The 15,930-nt window shown below is 34.2% G+C and overlaps 1 protein-coding gene across 1 annotated transcript; it reads right to left on the minus strand.

Moving 5' to 3' along the window:
- Positions 1-1,595: 1,595 nt before the first annotated feature.
- On the minus strand, positions 1,596-8,846 carry LOC108452349 (homeobox protein knotted-1-like 6). The gene is made up of 5 exons (XM_017750127.2): positions 8,217-8,846; positions 7,612-7,731; positions 7,382-7,517; positions 2,112-2,350; positions 1,596-1,930 (listed from the first exon to the last, which is right to left on the minus strand). The coding sequence occupies exons 1-5, from the start codon at positions 8,508-8,510 to the stop codon at positions 1,778-1,780; spliced, it is 942 nt and encodes a 313-aa protein (XP_017605616.1). The 5' UTR covers positions 8,511-8,846; the 3' UTR covers positions 1,596-1,777.
- Between the last annotated feature and the right edge of the window lie 7,084 nt (positions 8,847-15,930).

A 15,930-nucleotide genomic window follows, 5' to 3' on the forward strand; every position in this document is an offset into this window, starting at 1 on the left:
CGGTTATCCGCCTTGTCAATCTATCCTTCAAGGAGTCGGAAATATTGACTCCTAAAAGTTTCTTCAAAAGTCATCCGACATTGATTTAACATTCAAATCCTAAACCCCAAGAGTAGACTGAAAATAACGAACCAGTTCATTCACAATCTGATTATGAGTATTAAGAGATCTTCTAGAGCTATCTTTTAATACCCTGATGCTAGCAGCAGCAGCAGCAACAATTTTGTGAAAATAGGCTGTGTTCTGATCACTAGCCTTCACGCTTTGAATCTTAGATTTCTGTCTTACGTACTTTTCTTCAGCATTCACCAGTAGATACAATTCAATACCAAGTCTCCTTCAAACTCAACCAACTCACTTGAAGGAGAATGCAAAAGCTTCGGCTGAATTTCCTGCAAATGTTCCTTTTTCACCAAGCTTCCTTGCTAGTGCCTCCTCGATCCTTTTATTACACCAAGTGGAAAAAAATACTAGAAGAAATATGATCAATGACCTCAATATCATATTGACAGTCAAGACTCAAGAATGTCTTGTGAATCTCCAGAAATTTGCTAAGAACAATCAAAATATTTTTGCATAAATGTTTTATGCAAATTTATTATATGTATTGATGAAATAAATTAATATTTAATTATGTTGAATGTATTATTTAATTTAAAATGCTTAAAAATAATAATGATTTTTCCTTTTTGGAAGAAAATCGCACCTTTCATAACATGACACACAACTAAAATCTTACACTATCACTGCATGGGAAATTCCATTCATGTCATAAGCGTTAATATAAATATATGGTTTTTACAACATTAAATTAAAAGACCATTAGTAAGTGAACGATAAAACAAGATACAATAATCTAAAAGAATTAATATAACATTTAGTATTTGAATTTGTCATTTTTTCTTAATTTGATACTTAATTTTTTTATTTAATTTGGTACTCAAATTTGGCCTTTTTTCTAATTTAGTATCTAAATGTAACTTATTTTTCTTAAGTTGGTATGTAATATTTTTGGGATTCAATTTGGTACCTAAACTTGACTCTTTTCCTAATTTGATATCTATTTTTTTAATTTGGTACTTAAACTTGTCAAACGTTTACAAATTACTCTAATATGCTAACAATGTTATTTTTAAGATAACAAAAGTAACAAAAATAATATGTTTTTATTTTATTTTATATGTTCAATTACTTTTAGTTTTATTTATTTAATTAATTGTTTTATTAATAAAATAATTTTTTTAATTTGAATTTTAAAATTATTTTTTCTTATTTAATATTAATTCATTAAACATAATTGTATACCTATTTTTTAACATGAATTTTTTAATATTAATAATATTTAGTAGCATAACAAAATAAAAATAAAAAATTAACACTGTTAGTGTTTTGTGTAATTTGTAGATACCAAATTGAACCTAAAATAAACTTAGGTACCATATTAAAAAAAAATGCCAAATTAAGCCCCAAAAGAGTTTAAGTACTAAATTAGAAAAAAAATACCAAGTTCAGGTACCAAATTAGGCAAAAAGAAAAAGTTTAAAGGTACCAAATTAAAAAAAAAAAAAAGGAAAAGAAATGCCAAGTACCAAATGTTACATTAAGCCAATCTAAAAACATTTATGTAAATGGATGTTTTTAAACATCCCGCTCCATTGCCGTCCCCGTCATATAAGCATAATTAAATCCCAGAAAGTCAAAATATACGAAACAAAGCTAATTTAAAACAAGAACTAGGTACTGTTGATATACATATTGAGAGTGTATAATATGGTCATCACTCCTGATCTATAAAGAATCGTCCAGACAGATCGTCCATTTGGAAGGTTTCAGATGGTTTCCAATGGCGCTTTCTTTGGTTTATAAACCAGTTGTTGATTTGCTTTGGGTCCAGTCCCGTCGTTCCAGCCAATGCCATCTTATCACCTTCCTTCAACCACCAACAAAGTAACAGCAGTATTGAGCATAGAACCATTCATACGTGCTAACTAAGGATTGAATACGACTTCGTAATGTAAACAATTGCCCTTTAACTTACTTTCCCACAAAATCGTGGGGATGAACCGGGACAGTTCAAACACAAAATCAAGCTGGAAGAAGTAAGAAGTTACCGTCGGATACGGCCATTTGCTGTGAACATTCCACCACTCTAACAATATTTGCCTTGCTTCTTTCGGAAGTTTTCCTTTCTTCTTCTTCTTTGAGAACTCCAGCTTCAAGGTGGTAATATGATTGCCAAATCTATGAAGCAGAAGATCTTTGAGACCTATGTCTTTGCTTCTTGGCTGCAGTTCTTCCACGTCATCCTCCCCAACACTAACATCTCCCTCCGATGATTCACCACCTTCATCTTCCCAGGAACACCAAGAATGAAAACACACACACATAGGAGGAACACAATTTCAGTCATCAGTCACATTCCTAAAATATAATGCTCGGACTCGGATATGTTCAATTTCTTTTACATTTTCCCATGAATCAAGAATCTCCTTAAAGTACCATATACTTGCGTCCCAATGCGCATTCAATAAGGATGCTTCAAGAAAAATAAATATCTGGTCCAACAAAATCCAAGCATACATTGTCCAAAAACTCAAGAAATGATTGTGTGAAAGGGTTAAACGTATGAGCAACATTCCAGAAGCACTATTTATTTCTTGGTTACCCATTCCGAGGACAAAAGGAAAGAAGCAAACCAAACACCCAAAACAGCCAGTTTCAGCATTGCAGCACAGCTCGTGATCCATTTTGAAAAGAAACAAAAAACTTTGCTATGGTACATCTCTCATACATTCATTTCTAGCATTAAGCTGATGTTCAAATTCTAAAATTTACATAATTACTTTTACGACTTGACTTATTTTTATTATTCACATTAAAATTAAGTATAACCATATGAATTCAATAACATCTAAATTATCTAAGTATCTTTTGGCCAAAAAATTTATCTAAATATCAAAATTTAAACAACCCAGAAAGATTTTTACTGAATTTGAATCTAAATTTTAGACTAAGATTGCAAAGTCAAATATCTAAAGTTATTATTATAAAAAATTTGAATTCAAATAATAAAGTTATGAAATATTAACATCAAGCACTCCACTCAAAATCTGCTATAAATATAATCATTTTAAATTATAGCAAACTTAAAATGATTATGTAATAAATATGTTTATACAAAATCAATATATATAACAAATGAAACTTTGATTCAATAGTATAATACAATTATTGAAAACAATAGAAACTAGAATTCAAAGCTAATGATTTGTGTATTTTTCTTTTATTTTTCAATGTAAAATATATATAAAAAAACTTTCTCAAATAATAAAATTTATTTTATAAAATAAAAATATTTTTTGATGTTTAATATATAGTATTTTATTTAAATATTCTAGTGGAATATCTAAGTTTACACTATCTACAACTACTATCCTCATTAACTAGACAGTTAAAAGCGTGAGATCTCAGTCAGCAACGGACCATTTTCCAACATAAGATAACGTCAACATCAAAACCGAAAGGCAAAGACATGATCATTTGGGCAAATAAAAAAGAACTCAGTGTCTGGTCATGTCTACTGCCAGTAACACTGAGTCCGACTGTCCGAGTCGAAATGACAGTACAGGCATCACCATCACCATCACCCAGAGAGAGAATGAGACTACACAACCCCACCACCCCCTAAAAAAGAAAAAAAAAAGAAGGAGGAAAAAGCCTACGCCCTTTATGTCGTCCTAGAAATGGCCCCATCGGTGGCTGATTGAAGTGCGCTGGAGAAGAAAAAAATTGATCCAATTCCGGCCGAATGTTACTTAATCAAATCAAATACCATCTTTTATCAATTTATAATATAAAATACTTTATTATGAATTAGTTCATATTTAATTAACAAAAAAGAAGTTCAAAATAATAGAAAATCTTTCGAAAAATAGATAAATGAATCAATTCAAATATCTTGGGGATTATTAGAAAAAGAAAACACGGGAATTGTTTTGGGCATGAGCCGAAGCGACATAGATGGGGCCGGCGTAGGAGGCCTGGTCTGAGCAAGATACATACACGTGTGGTGTCCATTAAAAAAGGCCGAGACATCGAAACCCACCCAATGGAAAGGTGCAGCATGGGTACCAGAGAAGAAAGACCAGAGAGAAAGAGTGTTGAAGAATTGAATGATTTTGTCTGATTCCGATGGATCCACAGCGAAATCTGCGGGTGTCCATGTGATAACTTCCTAACCACCTGATTTTATTATTTTTTATTACACTGGGATCCAAAGGCCTCCCCGATTCTAGCATTCAATACCAGTATTACTACATTTCTAATCCCTATCTATAAAAATATTCAACTGTGGTCAATATTTTATGGCCCCCAAAAACTGTGATAAATATTCAAGACTAAATCAAATGATAGTGATAGCTTTTTTCTTTTTAATCATCAGCTATGTGCAGTATGAACTATGAACCGCATTATAGAACAGAAATAGGACATGTTATTTTCTAAAAATGTTCCATGTTACTCAAAAAAAAAAAAAAAAACCTTAGCTCATGTTCAAATATACTTCACACTAGTACTCCAAACTAAACCAAAAGGACCGAAACTATGACAGCATCGTGTGAATGATGTGCGAAGGAAAAACCTAGATTATGCTTCACATAAAAATTGAGCCTCACCATCAGAGTTATGTTTAGAACTAAAACATCCATAGGAAGAACAAACGTCCAACAAAAAGCGTACAACACAGGCGCTTCTCTAGATATACTACAGGAAATTCCGCGAGGAAAAGGTGAACTATCTTAATATGGTTGGTTCAGGTGATTATTCTGTTGATTCAAATAAAACCGAACACCGTTCACCTGCGGAAGTCGGAAGATAATCCAATAAGGGAAACACGATTTGATGATAATTAATACCACATGCAGAAAACAAATGGTTAAACATGAGGTCTTACAACTCTTAAGGAGCCTGCAAGTTGGTTTTAACAAAATCCAAGCGGGTCTCTATAAAAGACTACAATGGTTGCATGTGCGGCGAAACTAGCTTCTTTCTTTTCCAGTTACCCATAGATGAGTAAATTGTATAGAACACCATAGTTGAAAACTATCGACAAACCAGAATGCAGTCATTACTTTCTCAAGTCCGAACTCTTAAGGCTGCTATGGGCGTGCCAATTGCATAAGCCTCTTTTGTAGAGAAGGAAACATATGTTATCCGAATCAGTCATTCTCCCTAAAGTACCCATATTCAGCACATACTTAAATATAAATACTCATGTTGAACCTTGAGATTTGTTCAAACACACTAACATATCGGCCAATCCAATACCATACAATTCTAATTAAGGCATGTACAGATCTTCATAACTTCAAAAAATATGTAACAAACAGACGCATATAATTTTAGATTACTACTACGGTACTGCTAGACCAAAACCTCTTTTGTATGCTTAATAAACTATCCCTAGTGGCCTTCTATGTTATCCAGATTCTTTATTTTCCCTAAAATATGTCTGACACAATCAAACATGAGTATGAAATATAATCCTCAAAATACATGATAAAAACTTTAAAAAATTGAGCTTACCTGTGCAAGACATATACCTATATCAAGCACTCGCTTTCAAAAACCGGATAAACTAGATAGCACGAAATTGGGATCAACAAAATTAATAAGAAAAAAGAGTAAAAACATAGCTTATTTAGATCCAACGCCCTGTTTTCAGTTCATGTAACAATGGTGCACATTATTTCCACACTACACAATGAAGCGACCAGAAAAGTGACATAAGGAGAGAAGCCATGAACTCAGATTTTTTAAAATCTCAGCCGAATTTAATATGGTCGATTCATGCAATCACGTTTAAGATGTAATAACTACAAAACAATAAGCATGAAGTATAAATCGAGGCCTTTCTTATCTTTTTAATGTGTAAATAAAATAGTTGTAGTCACAAATTATTTAAGCTTGGCCTTAAAAAAAGTATGAATTCGTTTGGTAATGGACCTCTAGCCTCTTTTTAATAGTACCATTATTTCCACATTTTTTAATAGGACCTCATGGCCTTTTTTGTTCCCTTTTTATTATTATAATGGACTTCTTGTTTAAGTAGACCGCATCAAACTTCAAAAGGGTGTGCATTTGATAGTCACCCTAGTAGTGCCAATTGAGCTGAGCCATTACCGTTGCTACAACTAGGAGAACATGATTTCAATTGCAGTAAAATGAGTTTTATCGTCTAATTTAAGGGTTTGAGAGGTATGAGTAGTAGTAAGAATTGTATATTAAAAAAAAAATTCAATCTAGCAGTCTTTACTTCTAAACCAAACCATACATGCAGTTTCTAAGGAATATGAAACAATTATCAGCCAGATGAAAATAAGCTCATTAGTGTCCAAAAAATAAGGTTTAATGAGCATGCTATATCTATAGTACTCAGCCTCAAATGTGAGTACGGATGTCTCCAGACGCACGTTCCACATTTTTAAAGCTTTAAACATGTTAAGAGGGGTCTTGAAGTACATAATCCGAACGTTCAATCAACTCAAACAACTAGCCCTAGACTTAGGTTTTTGCATCAATTAAGGCATTGCAAAAAAGAAATAGTTGAAGGCACTGGTGAGAATCAAACACGCAACTATTTCGCATGGCAATCACTGAGCTCTGAAACGTCAATTCAGAGTCTCAAAAAACCCAAAAAAGATGTTTACTTTCAGGCTTTCATTTTTCTCTGACAAACAGCAAATGAGAAATAATAATAATGAAACTAACACAAAAATGTAAAAGAAATGAACTAACAAACAAAGATGATAATCGGCAAATGCAAGCCCCTGATGTCATTGACAGTGATGGAATTGGAGAAAGTTGACCAATCTCAATTCCACCCTAACTATGGAGAACTTAAGACGGGAATGGTGACTAAACAAGGACAAAGGGTCTATATTATCTTTAGGGTTTCTTGCGTTGTCTGCTAGTGATACCATCATTATTGAATTACTAGAAAGATCTATTTTTCGAGTACTATTATTGCCCTCCATTAATGGGTTCTTTAGCAGAAAATGATAGAGGAGGTCTGAAATGATGATGACCAGGAAAAGAATGGTTACCGCCATCTTGAGGGTTCCATAATCCATATTATCATGCACCAAGAACCTACAAATCCCAAGTTTTGCCTGCCAGTTGCTGGGACTCATGCGAGGTTTAAAGAATAAAATAGAGCTTATTCAGCTCGTTTGGGGGTAAATTTTTTACCTTAACTGGAGCAGATAATGAAAGCATGGAAAAAGAAATAGAAGAAGATTTGAGAAAAGCACAAAAACCAAGAACCCAAATATTAAATTAATCCAAAAGAAACACTCTGACTTGTGAGGGCAAGGATACTGACCAGAAGGGCCTGTAATGGAGGCACCCGTGCAGAGATTTCGAAGCTGCATCTCGATCTTGTTTAGAAAAGTGGTCGCTTCATCAAAAGGCCTTGAAATATCAGACTTGTATTTCACCAACATATCGCAGTAAGTTTCCTAAACAAATTAAACCCCAGACCATCATACATATATATATATATGGTATGAAAATCGAAAACCAAAGTAAGCTTCAAAGCGAGCAAAGAGAAACCATGAACTCATCGAGCTCAGGATCGGCTCCCAAGCAGGTTGGCAGGATATCCCGCTTGTTAACATCGGTCTCCATCAGAATTTCGTCTAATATCCTCGCAATCTCCGGAGGAGCTCCGACCTAAAATAGAAAGAGAAAGGTACAAAGAGCTTAGAACAGTACTCAAGCAAAGTCCCAACAAATTGCATATGCCCTATTTGATGATATATTCCAGATAAAACTACGGGATTTGATCGAGTAAGAAAGTTTCTTCAAGAGTAAGAAAAAGGGTTGAATCTTGACTTGAAATTGAAGAAGAAAACAGTAGGAAGTGCGAACTATTTCGAGACTAAAATCTTTCGTAAACCCTCATTAATGGCGGAAAATTAAAATACAACTAACAAAGCCACTGTACTAAATATTACCCTTGAAGTTCCTGCACACATTAACAGTAATGTTATACAACATCATATTTAATGAAGCTGAAGTGGGGGAAAAAAAAAGGAAAAGACGATTGAAATACTTTTAAAAAACCTGCAGCTTTAAGTGTATTGTTTGCACCAGAAATAGCAAAAAATAATAAATGATAATAGTAACACACTTTTCGTAATTCTAGTTGGTTTCACCTTCTGGCAATCAATATAAGCTTCAAGCAAACGAGGATAATAAGGGTGAGAAGCGATTTTTGCTTTGATCACGTTTGAAACGTCCACTTCTCCTTGAATTTGAGGGGTGACATAAGCTGCTTCGGAGATGGCGGAGGCGACAGAGATTAACTCGTCGGATCCAAACGCCGGAACCCGATCGGAAGAACAAAGCCGAGGTTGGTAATCAGAAGGAAAGATCATGTTCTCCGGTAACATCAAGGCGTTGTCAACGTACTGATCTCCCATGGAGTAGAACCCGTATATTTCATCCATAAAAGCTAACGTCTCTCAGCAAATAACTACTAAAATGAGAAAAGCTTGAGATTTTTTTTTTGAAAAAAAAAAGGTTGAAGATAATGGTTACAGTATGAAGTTCTAGAGTTTTGGGTCAGAATGATTTATCAAGTATTAGTTATTATTAGCTTTATTTTTATTTAAACTTAAAAAAAAAAAGTAAAATAAAACTGATAGATTGAATATGATGGAATTGGAGTGGCAGAAAAGAACTGATAGTGGTGTTGGGAAGATCGTTTTTAGGAGGAAAATAAAAGCAATGACAAATGCTCTGAGGGAGAAGTATCTATATCTGGATCGGGTCGAATTTATGTTAGACGCAAATTTTTAATATTCTATTTAAAATATTAAAAATATATATTTAATAGTAAAATTTTTAGGTTAAAGTGCGTGGGAAGTCCCTGTAATTTAGGGATTCGATTAATTTAATTTTCATATTATTAAAAAGAATTAAATAAATTTAAATTATAATAGAATATAAATTTTTTTAATAATTAATTTTAGTTCAATTCTAAATAAAATATTTCATTTACAAAACAATAAAAACTTTAAAAATATTAACTCTATTAAATAGTAAATGATATTTTGTTAAATAGTAAATGCTAATTTTATTCTAATTTGGCCTTATTTGATTCTTTTAATAGTATAATGACCAAATTGATCCATTTAATAGTAGAGGGACTAATTTGATCATCTCCTCTTTGGTATATTCACCGTTCGAACCTTGTAAACAACATTGTTGGGAGGGGCAATCTTGAATATGGACAGACATGAAGAATACCAAAAAGAATATAAAAAAGATAAAGTTATTCCCGAATCACCCATCCAAAATTTCACTGAACACTTTTTTTTAGTTTATAAATTATAAAATTAATACATTTTATGTCAATAAATTATAATTTAAACATTGACAATAAAACGAATATGAAAATATAAAAAAAAATAGAATTAAGATAAACTCAATTTAAAAGTAAGGTAAGCTACAGTAGTAGTCACCGAACTATCAATACTTTTTGTTGTTGACTCAACTATAAAAAGTTGGAAAACAGTAATCCAACTTTTCAGTTTTGTTTAGTTACCCGTTATTATATGAATAACAAAAAGATGATGTGATAATTTTTAAAATAGGCATAATAATAAATTTAGCCATCTACATTTACACATTGTGTTAATTTAGTCTTAATTTTTAAAAATTAGCCATCAATATTTACACATTACCTAAATTTATCATATTTTTACATTAAAATATAATTTTAAGCACAATTGTGTAAATTAGGAAAAAAGAATTTTTTTTAAAATTCCATTTATTATTAAACAAGACAATCATCAAATACATTACTTTCCATATACTTCAAATGACTAAGAATTTGATATATTTTATAAATAATTCATTTTTGTTAACTTGAGCTACCAACAAGTGCTGAAGCAAATCAAAGCTAAAAATAAATAATTTTTTAAGTTGTTTGACTTCCAACTAGATTGAATTAATGAAATGAGATTTTTTTTTCAAGCAATTGAATTAGTTATGTAACACCCTTATACCTAACTCAACTACTGAGCCAAATATAGGAATGTCACATTTGAGTGCCAAAGTAGTCTTGGCAATCTTTCAAACCCTTTTTCCGATCATATTTCAAACTTATTAATGTGTTATTTTCATATTGCAGCTGTATCGGACCAAACTAGGTAAAATTTTTGATAAAAATTCATTTCAAAACCACATTTGTACAAAAAAAAAGGCCTAGGAATCGATATTGGCACTAAAGTATCGGTACCTTGGCTTTTTTATCGATACCCTTATGTTGTATCGATGCCGTTTTAAACTTCAGTGTTTGAAAAATTAAAGAAAATACCTTAAGTACTGATCCATGGGTTAATGTATCAATACTTCCTCTCTAGTATCAAAACTCTACACTTGGTATCGATACCAAAATGAGACCCGATGTTTTATTTTTAACTAGGGATTATTTACCAAATTGGTCTTTCATGTTTTACCTATTTTAGCCCCTATTCAATTGGAAAATTAAACCAGACCAATCCATATACCCTTCATCTCCAACCATTCTTTAATTACAATTTCAAGTACCAATTCATGAACATATAATTATCTCATATAATTTAAGTAATTATCATGTTTTAAAATTAAGTCCCTTTAACACCTCAAATTTAAAACATACTTAGGTAGTTAGGTACATGCCATTTACCAAAATAAAGAAAGGAAACTTTACTCTTTTCCTTGGGCCCATTGATGTGATGAGATATACCCCTCATTCGAAAGCTCATGTTTCAAGGGTCTCAAAAATACAAAAATCATCAACAAAGGGCATGGAAATCACTTACTTGTGAGTGCTTCAAGTTTCTGAAAATTTTTAAGCTCCCAAACCCCTAAGAATGGCTAAAAAATTGGTGGAGAATAAACTATGAAAAAGGTGGTATCTTTTTATTTCTTTATTTTATTCATTTAGATCATCATATTACTTAACATTGACTTTTCAACACCCTTGTCTCCTATGGCTGGCCAAGGCAAGATTTAGGGGTTTATTTGCCCTTTAAAATCCCCTAATTTTGATTCTCTAATAAATTAATACCTTTAGCTATCAATTTAAGACTTTTGGACTTTATGCGATTTAGTCTTTTTTTGCAATTGGGCTCACAAACGTCAAAATTAACTCACCAAATTTTTCATGTACTAATATAAACATGCTATGACACCAAAATAATAATAAAATAATCTCTCTGACTTTGAATTTGTGGTTTTGATACCACTATTCCAACTAGGCCCTAAATCGGGCTATTACATTCCCCCTTAGGGATTTTCGTCCTCGAAAACCTTACTGGTAAATAAGTTTGGGTACTGATCTCTCATAGTCTGCTCGAGTTCCCATGTGGCTTCCTCAACTCCATGTTTATGCCACCAAACTTTCACAAGTGCTATACTCTTATTTCTCAACTATTTGACTTCCCAAGCTAAAATCCTAATCGGCTCTTCGTCATAAGTCATGTCCGAATCTCAGCCTCTGTTGGCTCAATCACATGCGAAGGGTCTGATCTATATCAGCGTAGCATGGACACATGAAACATGTCATGAATCTTTTCTAATTCCGGTGGCAAATCCAATTGGTAGGCAACTAACATAAGGTCCTATGAAACGAGGACTCAACTTGCCTTTTCTACCAAATCTGAGGACTTTCCTCCACGGAGATACTTTTAAAAATACCTTATCACCGACTTGAAACTCAATTTCCTTTCGTTTCAAATCCATGTAGGATTTTTGTCTATCGGAGGTGACCTTCAAGCAGTCACGAATTACTCTAACTTTCTTTTCAGTCTCCTTGACTAATTCGACCCTGTGAATCTGACCCTCTCTAAACTCGGTCCAATATAAGGGCGTTCGACACTTTCGCCCATACAAAGCCTTATAAGGCGCCATATTCAGACTTGTCTGATAACTGTTATTATAGGCGAACTCAAGGACGTAACACCGTAACATGTCCTCTAATATCTGAATTACTCTTTCCGACTGACAGTCGATTTGCGAATGGAAAGCAGTGCTAAAACTCAACTTTGTTCCCAATGTCTCTTGTAACTTTTTTCAAAACCTCGAGGTAAATCTCGAGTCTATGTCTGAAATAATTGATATGGGCACCCCGTGTAGTATCACAATCTCGAAAATGTACAAGTCGGCTAATCTCTCAGAGGAGTAGTAAGTACGCACCGTTATGAAGTATGCCGACTTTGTTAGCCTATCTACAATAATCTAAACAACATCTTTTTTCTTCGGGGTTATCGGCAAACCCGTCACAAAATCCATAGTGATCAGATCCCAATTTCACTCGGGGACCATGATAGGCTAAAGTAGACCCGAAGGTACTTGGTGTTCAGCCTTCACTTGCTAACACACTAGGCATTTAGACACAAACTCTAAAATGTCTCTTTTCATACCCAACAACCAATACATTTTCTTAAGGTCGTTGTACATTTTCACACTACCCGGGTGGACGCACAAACAACCACTATGTGCCTCTCTCAAAATCTTCTGAATAAGCTCATTGTCTTTGGGTACACAAACTCTGTCTTTGAATATGAAAATCTGATTCAATTCCCGACTCACATTGAGTTCTCTTGGCCTGCAATTTTCCATCACCTTTATGAGCTTTTTAGATCTCTTCAAGAAACATCGATCTAGCTCCCAACTCTGCTAGAACTGAACCATCATTAGACAAAGCCATAATGACATTCATTGCTCTCAGTGCAAATAATGATTTTCTACTTAATGCATCGGCAACCACGTTCGCTTTCCCCGGGAGGTAGTCGATAATCAACTCATAATCCTTTATTAGATCTAACCATCATCCTTGCTGCAAATTCAACTCCTTTTGAGTCATCAAGTACTTTAAGCTCTTGTGATCAATGAACACCCGACACTTCTTGCCATACAGATGGTGTCTTTAAATTTAATGCGAATATTATGGCAAATAATTTTTCTCATATGGCTTCAATTGTCTTGAAGCGTAAGCTATGACTTTAACTTCTTGCATAAGCACAAACCCCAAACCATTCAAGGAAGCATCGCTATATACCAAAAACTCCTTGCCCGACTCCGGTTGCACTAACAATGGGGCTTCGGTCAACAAAGCCTTTAATTTCTCAAAACTTCATTGACACTTTTCTGTCCATTCAAACTTGACATCCTTTTGTAGTAGCCTTATCATCAGTGTAGCTATCATAGAGAATCTGTTTACAAACCATCTGTAATATCCATCCAAACCCAGAAAGCTTTGGACCTCAGTCACATTCCTTGGCGGTTTCCAATCAATGATAACCGATATCTTACTTGGGTCAACTCGGATCTCGTCACCTGACATAATGTGTTCTAAAATCCAACCTCTTTAAGCCAAAATTCACTCTTACTGAACTTGGCGTAAAGTCGCTTATCTCTCAAAGTTTCCAACACAACTTTTAGATGCTCCACATGCTCGCTCTCATCACACGAATAAACCAATATGTCATTGATAAAGATGAGGACGAACTTATCTAGATATGGTCAAAAAATACGGTTCATCAAATCCATAAACACCTTTGGGGCATTAGTCAAACGCAGTCTTCAGTACATCCTGTTCTTTTACTCTTAACTAGTAGTATCCGGATCTCAGGTCAATCTTGGAAAATACACTGACTCCCTTTAACTGATCAAACAAATTGTTGATTCTTGGAAAAGGATACTTGTTCTTCATTGTTATTTTATTGAGCTGTCGATAGTCGATACATAATCTCATCGACCCATCTTTCTTTTTCACGAAGAGTATCGAAGCACCCTATGGTGAAAAACTCGATCTCGCAAAGCCCTGTCCGTTAGCTCTTGCAACTGTGCTTTCAACTCCTTTAACTTCATTGGAGCCATCCTATACGGAGCAATCGAGATGGGTGTCGTACCAGGGACCAACTCAATTCCAAACTCAACTTCCCTCACCCAATCCGGGTAATTCTTCTAAAAACACGTCTGTAAACTCACAAACTACTAGTATCGATTCAATCTTCAACTCAGACACTTGAGTATTCAACACAAAAGCTAGATAAGCCTCATATCCTTTCCTCAAATATTTCTCAACAGTTAAAGACGATATTACTATAGGCAGATTATCCAATTCATCTGGTCCAACCTGAAGGATATTCCTATCTTCACATTTCAGTTCGATAACCTTTCTCCCATAGTCCACTACAACACTATGAGAAGTCAACCAGTCCATCCCAAGGATTACATCAAATTCATTAAACGACAATAACATCAAGTTGTCGGAAAATAATAACCTCTAATTGTTAAAGGACAATTTTTACACACTTGGTCTACTAACACATATCTACCCAAGGGACTGGACACTCTTATCACAAATTCATTGGGCTCTATTATCATGTTCATTCAAGGTATCAATTCCATACAAATATAGAAGTAGGTAGACCCCGGATCAAATAAAGAAACAATAGATATTTCATGGATAGAAAAGGTACTCGTTATCACGTCGGGAGACTTCTCGAGCTCGAATAGCGTAAGTCCTTACAGGTGCTCTGTCCTCGGACCTCACCGCAGCATCTCTTGGCATGCTTCTATTGTTAGCCCCACTTTCGTGGTTCTTCTGTGGCCTACCCCTCAAAGAAGCACTACTCTCTTTCTCATCTTGTTTTCTCTCTCTCATATCCAATTCAGGACAATCGTGGATGAAGTGTTCCAATGATCTACACTTGAAACAACCCCTTTCATTCTGTCAGCACTCGCCAAAATGACACCTACCACATTAAGAGCATCCTGGCCTATTTGGCCGAGTGCTACCAACATTTGCGACTAAAGTGGTCTGGGCTTTAAAAGTTGTGTTCTGTCGATTCTAGTTCCTATTCAAATATCCCATCGAAGCATTCGATCGCATAATGAACTCTTTCGATCTTTTAGATGAGGACTGGTGTGATTTCCCCATCTGTCTTTTCCTTGAATCCCATGACTCAAAAGCCACTTTCTTCCTTTCTTTAATTAGCTCTTCGGCCTTACAGGCTCTTTCAACAAGTGCTACAAATTCCCATAGGTCTAAGATGCTCACAAACACTTGGATATCTTCATTGAGGCCATCCTCAAACCTCTTACACATTGTGGCTTCTGTGGACATACACTCCCGCGTGTACTTACTGAGCCTCACAAATTCATGCTCATATTCCGTCACTGACATTTGGCCTTGCTTTAGCTCTAGGAATTCCTTCCTCTTTTGGTCAATGAATCTTTAGTTAAAATACTTTTTCTGGAATTCCTCCTGGAAGAATTCCCAAGTGATCCTCTCTCTCAGTATGACGGACACAAGAGTGTTCCACCACTGATAAGCCGAATCCCGTAGAAGCGACACTGTACATTTTACGCACTCTTCATGTAACGGTCCGATTTAGACCCTAATCGGAACGGTGGTTTCGGGACTACGAATCTGAGTCAAAAAATATTTTAAAAATATTTTATGTGTTTATTTTGTGTGAATTTATGTCTGTGAAATTTTCGTGATTTAATTTTGTCGTGTGAGTGTCCGATTATATAAAAGGACTTAATCGCGTAAAATGAAAATTAGGTGGTTATTTCTAAAAGAGGTTGAATTGCACTTGGCTTTTTAAATGGAAGCCTTTATATTACAATTAGCCCAATATTAAGTAAAGTAGACGGTAATGGGTATTTTATATATGATTTTATAATTTTAAAACTAAGGTTATAATAGTAAAATAAGTAATAATAAGTATATAATAAAACATATAATAAGAAACCATGTTCATATTATTATTTCCATAATCGAAACATTAAAACAAAAGAAAAGAGAAAAGAAACCTAGGGTTCAGCTTTTTCAAGCTTGATTCAAGGTAAGTTCTAGCTCAGTTT

The sequence above is a fragment of the Gossypium arboreum genome, chromosome 5 (assembly GCF_025698485.1).
Source record: "Gossypium arboreum isolate Shixiya-1 chromosome 5, ASM2569848v2, whole genome shotgun sequence".
NCBI lineage: Eukaryota > Viridiplantae > Streptophyta > Magnoliopsida > Malvales > Malvaceae > Gossypium > Gossypium arboreum.